The sequence below is a fragment of the Pithys albifrons genome, chromosome 9 (assembly GCF_047495875.1).
Source record: "Pithys albifrons albifrons isolate INPA30051 chromosome 9, PitAlb_v1, whole genome shotgun sequence".
Classification (NCBI taxonomy): domain Eukaryota; kingdom Metazoa; phylum Chordata; class Aves; order Passeriformes; family Thamnophilidae; genus Pithys; species Pithys albifrons.
This window is the reverse complement of record NC_092466.1, coordinates 21,925,447-21,941,588: the sequence shown is the minus strand read 5'-3', so window position 1 is coordinate 21,941,588 and position 16,142 is coordinate 21,925,447. Positions and strand designations below refer to the sequence as shown.

Here is a 16,142-nt window from a genome sequence, read left to right as displayed (position 1 = left end):
AAGGGACAGAAGGAAGGTGTAACAGAGCAAGACCCAAGATAGCTTTTGAGCATTAGTGACAAACAGAATATTGAGAAGGTTTTATGAATTGCATTAAGAAGCAATAGCAGGAGGAAGAGGTTTGAACAGAGAGGAGGAAGTGAGGCACCTATGAAGAGCCTGGTCTTCCTGGGCACTGAGACAGTGACTGCAGGAGACCCGAGGAGCAACCTTTTCCTTTTCTCTCTCCTCAGGGATGGTAGTGATGCTATCTGAGACTCTGCCCTGCGGGCCATTGGCTATTAATAACTGCAGGATGCCTGTGCGAGCAGCCTTCGGGAGTCAAATTCACAGCACTTCGCATCAGCACTTTGTGCTGGGCAGAGCTTGCCTGCACCCAGGCACCCTGGGAGAACGGGGCTGCTGGACAAACCTCCCCAGCGGCACCCAGGGACAGGCTGGGAGGAAGCAGCCCACTGCAGAGCTCTGGGGCAGGTGCGTGATCTGGTCTGAGCCTGGTACTGCAAACCTGAGGTGAGTTGACTGGGAAGCAAAATAGTGCAGAGCAGGTGCTGGAGAGGTAAAGAGTGGCTTGGTTTGCAGCCAAAACAAGTAAATGACTGCTCCACAGGCCAATGAAGAGAAAGACAGAGGAACTGAACCAAGGCATGAGCTCAGGGAGAAAAGGATAATTGTGGCCCTGGCTGTATGTATGGGATTGTGGGAAGGATGGGTACTGAGGCTTCAGCAGCCTCCCTGTGGTGGGAGGACTGAAAGAGCACTAGCACCAGTGCAGGTCTGGACCCTGTCCATGGTGAGAGACTGCTGCCCCTTTCCTTACACTAGACCAATTGCATGCAGCAGGTTTCTCACTTCTCAGTCCTGCTGGATTAGTAAAGAAGGACAGCAGAATGGGATGTGTCCTCACTGCTCCTTGGGAATGGGTGTGTTAGAGGAGCACAGCTCCCCACCAGGGCCAGCATTTTCTGTCTTGCCCCAGGGAGTCCATGTTTGGGGCACACAGATGATTTCCCTCTGTTTTCGCAGTCCTAAGAATCATCAGATGGGTCATAACCTCCCACCCCTGCAGTCTCCTGGCAGCATTGCCCCTTTCCTGTCAAGCAGGGCCAGCTTCTTTTATATAGCCAAACAGATGTCTGGCTGCTCGAGGAGAATGTGCAGCGCGTGCTTTATGGCTGCACCTGCTCATGCTTGCTTTGGGAATACCCCAGGAGGTGCTCGTTTATGGTGTGAACTGCATAGGCAGCATCTCAGTAAAAGGAAAAGCTCGCAAATCTGAGAGAAAAACTAATCTAGGGGACTATCTGCCAGTGTGATTGGACCTGTCTTGCTGTGGCTGGGCTTCTTTTAGTAGTTATTATCACATGAAAATCATGGTGCAAAAGAAGCAATTGTGGAATGAAACTGCAGAATACATAGGAGATAAAAATATCTTAATCACAACATTGGCAGTGTACAACCTCCTAGTTCCAGCTGTTTGCTTCGTAGTTTTAAAATACAATTCACAGTTCAATGCTTTAGTTCTGAAATTTTAAGCAAATACAAACAATCAGAAGGACACAGGTGATTAGTTATTGCTGTTGCTGAAGCCAATGGGTCTCGGCATGGACAGTATTGAAGTGAAGACAAGACATTTGCTTTGCTTACATTATGTGTGATAACCCCAAAGAAGGACTCTGAGAAGCTGCATGAAGTAGAATTGCTGAGATTTTTCCTAATTTCCCTGACTTTGCAGTACAGATCTCTCATCCTTTCTAGGGATGTAGAATGCTGTACCAGAAAAAAATCTCCCTCTTCTTCCCTTTCCCCCTTCAAAATTATATGGGATAAGATCTATACATAAGATACAGGTGCAAGTGACTTCAAACAAATTGGGTGAACAACTTTTTCTTTAACAAATCTTCCTGTGCCGCCTTCTTCTAGCCTTTCTGTAACAAAACAGTAGCAGTCATAAAATACAGAAGTACTTAGAGTTTTGGTTTAGTTTTGGCATTTTTATTGTTGTTCCAAACTTGCAGTCTAGTGGCTTTCTGAATACCTGTTCTAATTCTAATAGGACTATCTAAATATCCAAACCACACTTGCAAATTATTCAAAGGGCTCCAAATTACCCACGGACAGACCTGAAATCTTTATACACAAATATATATTACCATCTAAAGATAACTGCATGGAATTATAACATTTTATTTCAAAGAGAGAGTCTGTTACTGAAGCACAAGGTGGTAACAGAGTACCCCCATGGCACACTCCGATTCTGGGAGACTGCCATGTTGCAATTAAAATGCATCTTTTGGATGATGATGCTATGTGGCACCTTGGCAATGCTTCTGCTGTGATCTGCTACCATAATTTGTGTCATAACACTGAGTCTCCAGCCAGCACCACAACAGCCTGCTGATGATATTCTGTATGGCAGAACACCTTTCACTAGCTCCATCATGTGGAAGGGATGGAAAAGAATCTGTGTGTGAAATGAAGGCTGTGTATCTTTTTCCTGTAGATGGCAACTAAAAGAAAGGCAAGAAATACTTTTCCAGTGTTTCATTCTCCATTTCCTTGTGTGTTTAGAGCAAAGCAGAGAACCTTTTGTGGGAATGCCCCTTGCAGGGACTCCTGCTCCTCTTAAAAGGAAAAAGTCCACTAAACTCATTGGGAAGCTGACACACGAAGGTAAGATACACAAAACTGCTCAAGTAAGAATTGTTTGGATTTCAGCCTGAATGCCAGCCTTTAAAATTTCACACCTTGTCTGACTGAACTCCCAAAGCAAGACATGCAGGGAACACACAAGGAGGCAGAGCCACAAATATTACTAAAGCCCAGTCTACAGCCACATCACATTTTCTGTCTTATGGTTGAAAAGCTTTGCACACACTCAGGTCAAATGTCGATCTAGAGCACACTCTGCAAACCTGTACTCCCCTGCAGCATTCATTTGGATGCACACCTGTGTGAAAGTAAAGAGAACATGATCTTTTACAGGTATCAATACTGCAGTGCCTACTTATATTGTGTACTGTTCTCTCTCTTATAACCTTTGTCTCTTATTTGTTTTTCCTCTGTGTGAGAGAATTCCTTTGATTCCAGCACTAATTAACTGAAAAAACCAGTCTCTTAGGGAAGTTACAGCAGGAAAATTTAACCTGGGACACTTTTCTTTCTACAGAATACGCGTGTATTGGGTAGGGTGACTTTTAGATAACTGATATCCTTATCTTCTTTTTACTCTTGACAGCATGGGGAAGATTTTTAGAGATTTGAAAAACTAATAATTCGCTGCTGTCCTTTCTTCAGCACCCCAAAAACAGATGTAGAAACTTCTCTGGTAGGGTATAAATACTTTTCTGTTTGCCCCTAATCATTTATTCAAGTAAAGAAGCAAGTAAAAATCCAGTTTTCAGTTAAAGGGCATTTCCTGCTATGAAATACTGCTGTACAAAATTGGCTTGTTTAAAAAAGTTCTTCATAGACTGTCTAATAAAATAGGCTTTATACCAGTTTAAGGATGGAGATTCATTCTCAGTTGTGAATGAGAAGTAGTCTTAAACTTGCTTAATACAGAAACAAAAGGAAGCCTAGGAGAAGGTGCATGTTTCTGAATGAAAAACTTTGATTGCATTTCTGCAAGACTTTTACACTGAAAAAGTTTAAATCCATTGTTTTCATGGTGGATTGGTAGTACCAAATTAAATGGAAAAGTACTTATTGAGTAACCAGCATATGAAGACTTGAAGAGAATTTTAGCCACTTTCCTCTTTAAAAATTCTCACCACAAACAAAAATATATAATAATATTGAATCTAGCCATGGCTCCAGGATAATGTTTAAACCAAAGCACACCAGAGTTCTCTCTATTTATTACATGACAACCCAATCTGAGGAGCTGACTGCCACTCATCTAATTGCAGAGGGGGGGAGGTGAGTGTAAGGCAGTGGTGCATTTTGAGGCAGTACTAAGGAATCCTGCTGCACTGACTGAGGTGCTTCAGATGTGGGACACACCCATCTATCTCCACCCCCATGCAAGTCACCTCTGCAGATTTGCCTTGATTGCAATTCAGAGTAAATCCCAAACATCTATATCCAAAGTATCACCAGTGCAAAACCTTGGCGCACAGCTCATTTCCTAAAATGTTAATTTAGAAGAGTTTTTCGGTGCTCTGAAGTTGCTACTGATTCTTGGAAAACATAGACAAGAGATGTGGACCAGAGCATTTCCTAAAGTGTCCTATTGCATCTGTTTTGTAGTCATGCCACAAGAGGTGTCCAAGCTGAACTTGGGGAAGAAGATCAGCATCCCCAGAGATGTGATGCTAGAAGAGCTTTCTCTCCTCACTAACAAAGGATCCAAGATGTTTAAATTACGTCAGCTGAGAGTGGAGAAGTTCATTTATGAGAATAACCCTGATGCCTTCACCGCCAATTCTGTGGTAGGTTGGAGATTAAAACTAAAAACCTGCTCCAAAACACCCAGGGAAAACATGAATGGTGGGTGCCCAAGCTCTCCTCTGTTTGTATGTGCATGGACCAGGGGGGACCTACTAGCAAAGAAGTGAAGGAAAAAGCCCAAATTATATAAACACACAAGTTTTATTTCCTTTTGGCAACAGCATTAGTTTCCTCTGGCAAATATTTGGTATCACACATGCAGAAGCATGAGAAAATTCAGTACTGAGTGATGAAGGAGGACTACATGTTTGGCCGGTGTTCAGACCTCAGGGAAGGGCTAATTAGTTTTGTACCCATTCCATTTCTTCTTTGCTTGATGGCAATGATCCATCCAGGTCTGACTCCAGCTCCAGTAGGTGCAGTTATGTTTTCGGTCTAGGATACTTTTATGCTTTCTGCTGGACAGACTGCTCTGCTCATTTCTGCAAGTTCCATAAGTGAGACTTCTGACAGAAACCTCTAACTTGACTCTGCAACATCTTCAGTTAATTTGCTAGAAGCCAAGTTTGTTTTCTACTAAAATATTTTCCTTTCAGATATGGTGCAAAACACAGACAGTCTTTCCTTTCCCTTTCCGATGAGTTAGTACTGTTATTTAATCTTTGAACTTCTCTCTATCCTTAGTTGCTGTTGTAAAGTCTTCTAAAGATACCTAAACTTTTACAAATGAAACTCTCCTTCCACATGATTGTTAGCAGTTCAGTAAAACAAATAGAAAATGTTTCAAGTTTGCATGCATTTTGATGTAGCCCCTCATTGTCTGATGTTCTTCAAAATTCATTGGATGTAATTTTATCCCTTTATGGCATCAATTTTCTAGTCCAAAGAAACTCAAGGAAAATAATAAAAATCAAGCTGAAGAAAATGTTCTGCCAAATAGGAACATTATGTTTTAGCCCTATAATGTTTACAAAAGCAGCAGTAGTAAATGTCTGTAGTTCATTCCTAAAACTGATAATTTGGAAATCAGGATGTAGAAAGATGCCTGATTAGAAAAAAAAGTAATTAAAATTACAACATAGGTCAGATTCAGATGAGGGATGACAGGCCAGAGATATAGCAAGCATATCAGGTCATTTTAGACTTTGGGCAGTTTCTTCATGTCTTTATGTTTTAGGTAGTTCATCTCTTCAGCAAGTTACTGCCTAGAAAGGATGTGGGAATGAATGGTGTGTTGAACTTCGCACTCTTCAGATTAATGTCCTACAGAAATACATGCAGTTTTTATAAACACTCAGCAACCTCAGAGCTCCTAAAATATATGAGGGCCAAGTTCATATGTCAGAATCTGCTGCAGCGTAGAGGAGTGAGAAAATAATAAAGCAACAGAACAAAAGTTCAAACTCTCAAAAATGTGAGGGTGTCACTAAAGAATGTCCAAGCAGAACAATACAAAGCAAATAAACAGTGACAAATGGACTCAAAACTGGACCATGCACAGAGTCCCTCCAGGACTAACATTACAATGGCTAATGACAATCGCTTCTTTTTTGTGAGCTGTTTTTCCTACTTTGTTCATCTGTGCCTGACTTTCACTCCATACCCTTTCTGTAGTGAATCTCTATCTCTATTCTGTGAGAACACCCCTGCTCCCAAGGTCTTTGGGCATGACTGTAAGATCCTGTGCCATGGAGAAATCTATTTGGGCTTTAAAAAAAACTCTAACAAGCCTAGGATTTTTTTATGGCTTTGCTGTATGAGAACCGTGGCACGGTGTCCAAAGAGCAGCTGACACTTCATGGTTCCCTTTCGGGGCTATCTTCTCTCCACATTCCTGGTAGAGATAAAAAATCTCCATTGGTCAGTGCAGGAAGACTTCTGTCTGCCCTACAGCCCTTGCTGGGGCCAGCTCAGCAGGATCACAAACAGTTGTTATTTTCTGGCTGCCCCATGTGCTCTGTGCAAGCACTCTGCCAGGTTGCATCCACTGCCTCTGTGGACAGCTATTCTCATCAGCACAGCCAGCACAAGTTAGCACCTTTGCTCACTGTCAGAGCAGTGAGAGGAAAAGCTGAGCAATCACAGCAATCTCAGAGAGCCGGTTGTTCTTGGGCAGGTAAAGGTAACAGGTCTTCCAAACCCTCAGGACAGCGCCTGACCTTGTCACTAAATAACTTTCATAAAGAACCCCTTTTGATTGCAGAATCTGATGACCTTTCTGTTCCTTTACTTTCTTGCTCCTGTATCTGCTCAAAGGCAAGATGCAGAAAAGAAAGCTTAAACACAAGGGAACTGTATGAGGAAGATAATAGCAGAGTTAATACTTTCTACTGTTACATCCAGTTCCCAATTAATTTCCATGTTCTTTGCTTCCCATCTCAAGGAAGTCCTTGTACCTTTAAGGCTGTGGGATAGTGAAGGGTTTCAAAGCTGGGGGGGTGTGTTTTCTGCTTTTATATCATAGATTTCTTACGTGTCTTAAAATATTTTCAGGACACACTTAGGAAAGCAGGGCAAGATGGGTCTGGGATGGAGTATGGATTGTTTCTTTCTCACAGAAAAAGTTTAAGAGCAAGGTAATGTGATATAAAAACACACAAAGAGAAAGGATATTAAAAATAAATACAAACCATATAAGGGGTCCCAGAATAGCCTGTGCTGTAGCCATAAACCTTCCACACAAGGGAGAAGATCTCAGCAGTCAAGTGTCATTGATCCACCCTCCTGCTTCTCTTCCCCTCCTTGTCCTCCAGCCAAACAACCACACTGGACAATCAGATCACTCTCCTTACTTTTAGCAGAGAAAACATATATATTGTGTGTGCATGAATGTCAGACAACCCCATGCAAAAGTGCAATCACTGCTGCAGCTCAACCCATCCAGTTAAAGGCACATGGTGGCTAAACTCAGTCAAAAGGACTGACCATTCCCAACATGAACAAAATGAAATGCACTACATACTGTTGTTTTCAATACTACTACACACTACTGATGTTTTCAATACTATGACCCTCTTTTCTTGCAAATATACAGTAAAAGGATAAGTTTTAGGGAGGGCTGAGTTTGACACCGATATCCTGGCAAACTGGGACAGTTCAGGCAACATCCTCCTTGTTTGGTGCTCTGCTGAATCCCAGCTAGTGAATGAGAAGAAGTATTTCTCCTCTCACTCCAGGCTCTGTCAGCCTGTCACAGAAACTGTGGTTCCTTCCATGTCTCAGAGGATATTATCATCTTCACTGCGGACCTGCAAGATGCAATTTACTACAGACTAAAGGCCATGACAAAACACTATCTTGCTCTGTGCTCTGTTACTGTAGCATCTGGCCAACCATAGCATGAAGGAAATTACTGCACTTATTTTTTAATGGAGAAACTGAGCCTTGCAGTAGATGAATGAGTCACACAAAATCACAGAGACATCTCAGACTTATCTTTGGGTCTCCCAAATCCCACTTCACTGTTCAGCAACTAATAGATCAGCAGTTCACAGACCTTTCCTTCATTTGTTTGGTCTCAAACACATCAAGGTCATGTGAAACAATGTTTCTTAGCCTTACAGCCTCACTCATTATTGTCTCGCCTCAGCTTTGAGAACCTCTGTGTTAAGACTTTCTTCCTGTTCCAAGTGGAAACTAACAGCTTCCTGCTGACTATCAAGTGGAAACTGAAAACAAAACCATAGTATTTTGGATGTTGCTGTCTTTCTTCCAGTGAGGATCCTTAAACTTAGCCTTTCTGCTAGTCAAAACCTGTGGCTGACTTGGATTACATGTAGAAGACCTTTTTTCCTTTGCTCTTTATGCTTTACTGTCAGATGTTAACTTAAAACCACTACAAAGGTGAAATAAGCAGTATTTAAATACACAATTACCAGCAGTAGTACATCAAAAAATACCCAGGCCCACAAATAAATAACCCCATCTCGATACTTTCTCAGACTCACCCATAAATTACAATAAAGGCAGTTTCCAATCTTGTCAAAGCTTGTACAAAAACAAGCTGAACATGCGTTGGTAATTTCTGCTGGACTTCAGGTCAAGAGGTCTCTTCAGATAAGCTGACACCAACTCTGAAATAAAATACAAGAAGTGAAAAAGTGTTAAAGAATTAGATTACTCTTCTGGATAATGGCAGGAGTTCCTTGGTATTCCTTTTGCTGCTGAACAAGAACCCAGAGGAGCAGGCAGAGGTAGCAGGAAGAGAATGGAAGTGGTTATACTAAAATGCCAAAAGTGATGCTTCACAGCAGGCAGCTGGACACAGAGACCTTACATGTTCAATAGCCAGACATGATACAGTTTGTGAAGGAAGACGTAAGGATGGAGACACAAAGAAGTTACCAAACAGCTACTTGGTCATTGCACAATCTACACCAATAGCTCCGTTGGCCACAACGTACTTAGAAGAATGCCAATTAGGATCACTGGAGGGAAAGTTAAAGGGAAAATATCATTAGGAAAAGCATTTTTTCTTGGATTTCTGTTCTGCAGGGAATATTTAACCTCCTGAACAATGTTACAGGATAATTGCAAGCTGAGATATGAGTCTCAGGTTATGAACTAAGTGGAGCAAGCTGAGTGAGATGTAGCTTCTCTAACCAAATGAGCCTTACTGCACTGGAGTTGGATTGGTGCAGAACACCTAGAGCTCCCAACTATACCCAAAGCTGCATAAGAGTCAACATGGAGTTCAATGCATTCTTATTCAAGAAGTGGCTGGTGTGGAAAAAACAGAGTGATAGGAAAAAATGATCTTTTTATTTTCCACAGCAGTTTGTTGGAGCACTGTGAGAAAACTGTGGACCAAAATTCTGAAACTCAGCTGCTTTCATCCACATGGTAAATGCAGCAAAGATGACATAAAAGATACAAATATAATATATATCTAACTTTGGGTAGCATTAGATAAAAAATCCCATTATTTAGATGTGTCAATTCAGCTACAGAGGTAAAAAATAATTTGCCTAAGATTAAACAGCAAGTCAGAAGTAGACCTGGAAATAGAAAGCAAGAGCTCAAGCTGCAGTGCATCTTGGGATAGCAAGTCTGAAAAAAATAGCCTTTAAGATACTTTAATATCTTCTTATGTTCATACTTTTTTAAAGTGAATCATAGGGTTAAGTCTATGAAATCCAAATAAAGGACTGAGGCACACACTTGGATAAAAACAGCAGGCAGTCTATGAGACTCTCCAAGTCTCTGAATTTTAAATCTCTCATCCCATCACTAAGGAGCATTTGAGTGGCTGCCACTGAGAGAACGCAGACCAGTAACTTCAGACGTGTTAGTAACTACATAGGTATCAAACATTTGGGGAGCTCTTTATCAGAGGTGGAAATAGAAACACATTTGGTGGCCTCAATCATTTTCTTTAGGGCACAGCAAGGAACTGAAGGGGAGCACACAGTGTCTCCTCCTGGGGACTGCCTGCAGTGACGTCAGGGCCTTCAGATACTTAGAGGTCCCAGCTCAGCTGGATCATCTTTCATTATGAAGTTTTTATTAGGCACATGCTCTAGAGAATTCAGAATTTGCCCATCTAAGCACTCAGCCTGCAGGATCAGGCTCTTGCTAGAACCAAGGACTTCAAAGACTTGAGCCCTATTGGGTTATCCAGTCCAGGGGACTACACATCACCTGAATTTGTGACAATTGTTCTTCTATTAGAGTGGATTTAGAGATGCCCAAGGACTGATAACATCCACTGCCTCCAGCAGCAAACAGACAGGGCAGATCCCACCATGGAGGAACCATGTGATCTGTCTCCAGAGCCAACAGGAGAAGGTTATCAGGCTTCTCAATTGACATTCCTGGGCTTCTCTCCTGGAATTTCCAACAACAGGGTCAATCAATCATAACTGAGAGGCTGGTTTCATGATGTGAGTATGCATATATGTAAAAGCTCCGCATTGCTCCACAAGCAATGGCCCAAGACTTGCATTCTCCTCAACTCTAAGCCATATTTCACTTCAAAACTCTGACCAGAGGTGTGTTGTGCATGCCAGAGACAAAGCTGCACCTACCCAGCTTTGACTATGTTGAGACTCCTGCTTGAGGCTGCTATTCCTGAGCTTTGCTCTCTTGGAAAATCTTTCCAAAATATTAATTTCCCTTTGACTCCTGTTAATTTGAGCTAAATCAAACTGTTGTGGTAGCCAAAACTAAAGAAAACCATGTTTTTGTTCTGGGAGGTGAATAGAGTCTGGGGTATTACATGGAAAATGTGTCTTTCCTCTCTGAATGGAGAAGCCTGCTCTCAGCAGATTGGACGGTTTCCCAGCAGGTCCATGAAGAATCATGAACTAGCCTAAGGCAAATCATACTAATTTAATTTGTAGCTAAATAAGATTTAGGTGTGGCTTTCCTGATGCAGACCTTCTGTTTCAGAGAAGCTTCATTCCTATCAGTGATGTACTGCAATTTAAAGTAACACCAGACAACAACAATGCCTCTCCCTGATCACATCACATACTGCTGTGAACAGAATCAGAACAACCATTTTACTGCAGTTCATGTTATGCTGATGTTTTGTGACCTTTTTTCTTATTTTTCATTCCGGAGTGCACATGTAAGTAACCAAAGGAAAAGAGAAATAAGCATTTAATACTCAGAAAAGGCACAAAGCATGGGTGAGACTTGAAGGAAAACAGATGTAAATCCCTGTTTTGCAAGTACTGAGCAAATCAGTAGAAGCATTACCCTTGCATATATATTTAAATATTGAGAATAACCTCCTTCTGACCCCTAGCCCTCAAAATACCCGTTTTTCAGTTTGCCATTTTACAGCTACATGGCTCCCACGCATAAATGAGCAGACTGCCCTGCCAGCTCCTGTGCAGAGCTTAATGCTCACAATCCTCTCCCCGTCAGTGCTTCCTGACATTCAGGGGAACATCATCTCCTCTGTTCCTAAAAAGGCAATTCCCTACAGCTAGGAGAAGGACAGACAGTCCCTAAAGGCCCTGGGGGCACCAGCTCTGCCACTCCAGCCTGCAGCTGGCTGCCTGCCTGGGTTGCAGCCTGGTGACCTGCTGTGAAACCCTGGACACTATTGCAAGAGACACAGGGAGCGGAGAGTTAGCTAATTCTGCCTTGAGCCTTGTGGGTTTTCACTTCTTGTCTATTTTTAGCTGACTGAACAGCTGGCTTGGAAGCCTGTTTACAGCCTGGAAAGCTTCTTTTTGCTAAACTGTGCTAGGTGTAAGCTCCCTGAGAAAGCCTTAACCCTTTGAGAGCCAGCTCAGAGGCTGCTTGAGATTAATTCATGCAATTAGAATTGCAGCATGAGGAACAACAGATTCATTCCATTTCATTCTTTTGTATTTGTTGTACTTTGTGCACCTAACAGCCAATCTCCTAGTTCAACAGAAGAGACCATATGTAACCCAGATGACTTGTATTGTGGACTGTAATACACAAGAGATGCCTTTTTATGTCTGCTAGGAGTCTAATTTTTATGTCACTTATGACTGAGAGGTAGAACATTTTCCCAAACTTATTATATCAGTTTCTATTCCACACAAGTATTATTAAAATTTCTGTGTGCAAAGACAGGACATCATGCTGGCACCACAGGGTCTACAAATCCTGCACAGGCTGTTTGCTCTTTCACTGTGTAGTGCAGAGATTAAGCCTTCTAGCCTGAATTAAGGTGAGTGGATGGCCTGCAAAATAAGACCAACCTAGTTTTACTGATGGATACAACTTTCTTTCTTGCTTTGTTGCTGATTAGATTTGGTTCATTAACGCACATACTGCTACAAACAAAACTCTTCCTTTTTGTTATTTTTCCCTTGTGGTCTCCAGGAAGTATTTTCTGTTTTCCCAGGCTGCTCTCTCTTCAGTTTTTCTCAACATGTAAATACTCCTCTCCATGCAGACCTTCATATATACGGAAAACAGACATACAGACAGACATCTCCCTGACTTTTTTGTTGTCATAGGTGCCCTCTAACACTTAGCTCCCATGCTGTCATCAGGCTGGGTTATCTTAAGTTTGACATGAAAACATTTCCTATTTCTTTCCCAGCTTGCTTTTCCACAGGTTAGCCAATCTATCTCTGTCTGAACCTTTACTTGCTCTGGCGAAAGCTCAATTTTCTTTCCTTCCTCCTCTCTTTCATACTGATCACTGTTGGGGACTATGCAGATGTCTCTCTTCTCACCCTGATCATATAAAACAACTACAAGGGGTGTGTACTTCCATTGCCCTTCCTGCTGTTCCACAACTACTCTTGTGCTGGATAATGAGAATAACTTACACAAAGTTCTGCCACTGGTTTTGTAACTGAGACACAAAAACTGCTCAGGTCACAGAGACTCAGGAGTTGGTGTTGTGGGACCTAACTCTGCAAATGTGAATGGGCCATGTCATGTAGCAGGGATTCATACACTGTTTGCTCCTGCCTTAGGATCACTTTCAGAAGTTCATCCCACCAGGAGGGCATTATGGAGAAGATGCTCATGGCTATGCCCAAGGGCGGATGGTGGGAGGAGTGACAGCTGGGCAACATGGCTCCAGCAAGCAGCAGCATCCCGGCGTCCCTCCAAGGCCTGGAAGCAAAGGAGGCCCTGGAGACACTGAAGGGGAACATGCGGGGAAATTGTCTGGGAGTGGTGGAGAAGGAGGTGATGGTGCTGAAAAAGGCAAGTATCTCTGCACAAGAACAAGAAATAGCTAAAGGTACCAGATCCTATACCAATCTTACTCTTAAGGACAAGCAAATTGATCTGACTAAAACTTGATTTCTTCCAAACTAAATTCTATTGCAAAGTCTAGAAGAGTTAACTTAAGAGTTGATTTAGCAACAAGTGCAGCTCTTGTCACTGACAGAATTTTAACTTCCAGTGAGATACCCCCATCACATTTGCAAACTGCTTTTAGCCATCCTGAGGTGTTCAAGCCAGACTTGTCTCTAATATCTTGGTTCAGAAACAGCAAAACATGAATGTCTGATCATGTAACCACAAAGAAAATGCCATGTTATGTCTGCTATGATATGGCAGAAAAGAAAAAAGTAAATTAAGAAATTAGATAGCATCTTGCCTTATATAAAGCTTAGCCCAAGTTAGTGAAGAGATGATAAAATAAGGACTTCATTTCTCCCTACATGAGCAACCAGAGAGAAGAGTGAAAAAATAGCTTTCAGGTATATGCTTTAATGCAAATTCCTGGATGAGTGGCTCTTAAACTGTGTTACACCTGCTTTTATGGACAAGGACAGAAGTGGTGTATGACTATCTTTTTTAAAGAGAAATCTAACCATTAAATCTCAGATTGATGTAGAAGCTACAGAATCTGGAAACAAAACTGATGTCTCAACTTTAATAGTAGAATGCAGAAATGAAATGTTTTTAGAGTAAGTGTCATCTAACTAGAGGGCTTTACCTTTCTCTATTTACAGATGGAAAGTCAGGAGGCAAAAAAGTCACTATATTTAAAACTTACATCTCCCCTTGGGAACGAGCGATGGGTATCAGCCCTGAGGACAAAAGTCAGTTCACCACGGACTTACTGTCATATAGTCCCAAAGCTGATTTCCCCCATTATAAGTCTTTTAACCGGTAAGTCTTCTTAGATACTCAATTCAGTTTATTTAACAGAAGAAAACACAACTCTGACCACAGCCTCCTGTCTTGTGCACTGTAAATGCACATCAGTTTTCTTAGCACGGTCTCCTGTGGCTGAAATGTTTGGAAGACTACAAAGAAAACATACATCAAGAGCTAGAGATTTTAATTCAGCTTATGGTCAGAAAACCTGTGCACCTGGATAAGAGGACCTTAATCCTATTTCCCTTTCTTTCTCACCCCATTTGACCAGGGAGATTTAGCTTGTCACTGTTTATTACTGCAGCCCTTTGAAGTTCAAGAGTTCAGGAAAAATACTTATGATCTGAAGCCATATACTTCAGAGTACTTAAGATAAGAATCAGGATCCTCCTGCTGCTTCTGATAAAAACTTAGAGGTTTACAAATAGTTCTAGGGCAGCAACAATTTTTTGTTAACCTCTCTATACAATTTTGCCACCCGCTTTCATAGCTGCAGGACATCAATACCAACGACAAACCCACATCCCATTAATTTCTGCAGTAACACAGGCTCTGCCTTCTGCACACACAGAGTACCAACAGCTGTGAAAGGTGTATGGTTTGATGGAGATCAATGCAGCAAAGGTGAAAGAAGTGCACAAAAGAGGGTGTGTGTGTGTGTGTGTTTGCATTTTTTTTTAGTACATGAGCAACAGATACATATATGTTCTTGTGAAGGATTTGTTGGCCAGTCAACTGTGGAAAAACTTAAAGTTTCAATAACTTTGATAATTTATTTTCTAAACCCTGTTGTTTACCTGTGCTCCGTTCACTAACTCCATGCACTCCCCTGTGCCAGGACTGCCATGCCTTATGGGGGTTACGAGAAAGCAGCCAAACGGATGACCTTCAAAGTGCCTCAGTTTGATATCTGCCCTTTGCTTCCAGAATCTCTCATGATATATAATCAAAATTTCAGCAAAAGGCCCTCCTTCAACAGAACCCCAATACCTTGGATGCCTTCAGGAGACGCCTCGGAGTACCATACTGAGATCAATGTGCCAATAAGTGGTGAAACAGAAGAGCTATAAATTCCCACTGCTGAGACCTTCTCTTTTCTCCTCAGCCCTTTCTATTTGCAAGTTGATAGTCAGGAGCTGAAAAGTGCAATTCTAGTTCTGTCAGCCCTTCCCTTCTTTTGCCCTTAGCCAAGACAAGTTCCTAGCAGGTTCTGAACTTCTCTTCAATGTGGTATTAGTTCATATAAGAAATAGATTGAGGGAATGGAGCTTTTTGTTCACCAGGACATAAGAGGCCAAGACTAGGAAGTGTTTTCCTCTTTAGCAATGCCAAATGCTGCCTGTCTGATGGATAATAAAACTGTTTTGTCATAAATTAACTAAAAATAAAACACCAAGAGGAAAAACAGCCTTTGTGGTTTCTCCTTAAAAATGTCATTGAATCAATCTGCAATAACAAAAATGTCCATCTAGGAGACAAGCCAGTTACAGCACAGGCCTCAGGTCCCAGGAGACAAGACTGCAGGCCAGCACCACGACAACATTGCTTAGACAAGGACCCCAGGCCTAGGTCTGAGCTTAAATGGGAATGCTGGGCTGTAAGTGAAGTGAAGGTCCCACATGAGGCTGGTCAGGGCAACTAAGGGCTGCTGGTGTACACAGGACAATGATGCCAAAATGTTTGAGAATTCCAACAGAATGACACCACCACTTCAGTTTTACTGTATCACAGAAAAAAAAAAGACTGAATAAAATAGGCCCACAAATATGCAGGGAAAGGTAAGGAATACTATGCAGAAATAGCACAGTGCTCTCTGGTGGTGCAGTTTCAAAGCTCCACTGTACTTACCCTGTAAGTATGTAAAACACTGGGTATATACCCAAAACTCTCTCTGGTTCATAATGTACTGTTGGACAAGAGTTTTTATCTACACACTGTATTATCCCAAGCCCTAAATGGGCATAAAAAGTTGCAATGTCCTTGAAATTAGTATTGTATTGCTGCAAGTTATTAGTAAAATTGCTATAAGTCATACTTGTAAGTTAAGAGGATCCTTTGGTTTTGGTAAATTTGCTTAATGAGGCATTTAGCTCTTCTATTGCCAGTACACTTTCAATCTCAAATCCTGTCAAGCAGGATTTATGTGCTTTTGTTTCTAGCACAAAATAAGAAATACAATGCTACATGTTATAGAA

The 16,142-nt window shown here is 41.7% G+C and overlaps 1 protein-coding gene across 1 annotated transcript; it reads left to right on the top strand.

The window, feature by feature from the left end:
• Positions 1-368: 368 nt before the first annotated feature.
• MYOZ1 (myozenin 1) lies at positions 369-15,345 on the top strand. Its single transcript, XM_071563739.1, has 5 exons — positions 369-513; positions 4,252-4,433; positions 12,807-13,041; positions 13,800-13,959; positions 14,786-15,345. Exons 2-5 carry the CDS (start codon positions 4,254-4,256, stop codon positions 15,015-15,017), a joined length of 807 nt encoding a protein of 268 aa, XP_071419840.1. The 5' UTR covers positions 369-513; positions 4,252-4,253; the 3' UTR covers positions 15,018-15,345.
• Positions 15,346-16,142: the final 797 nt, after the last annotated feature.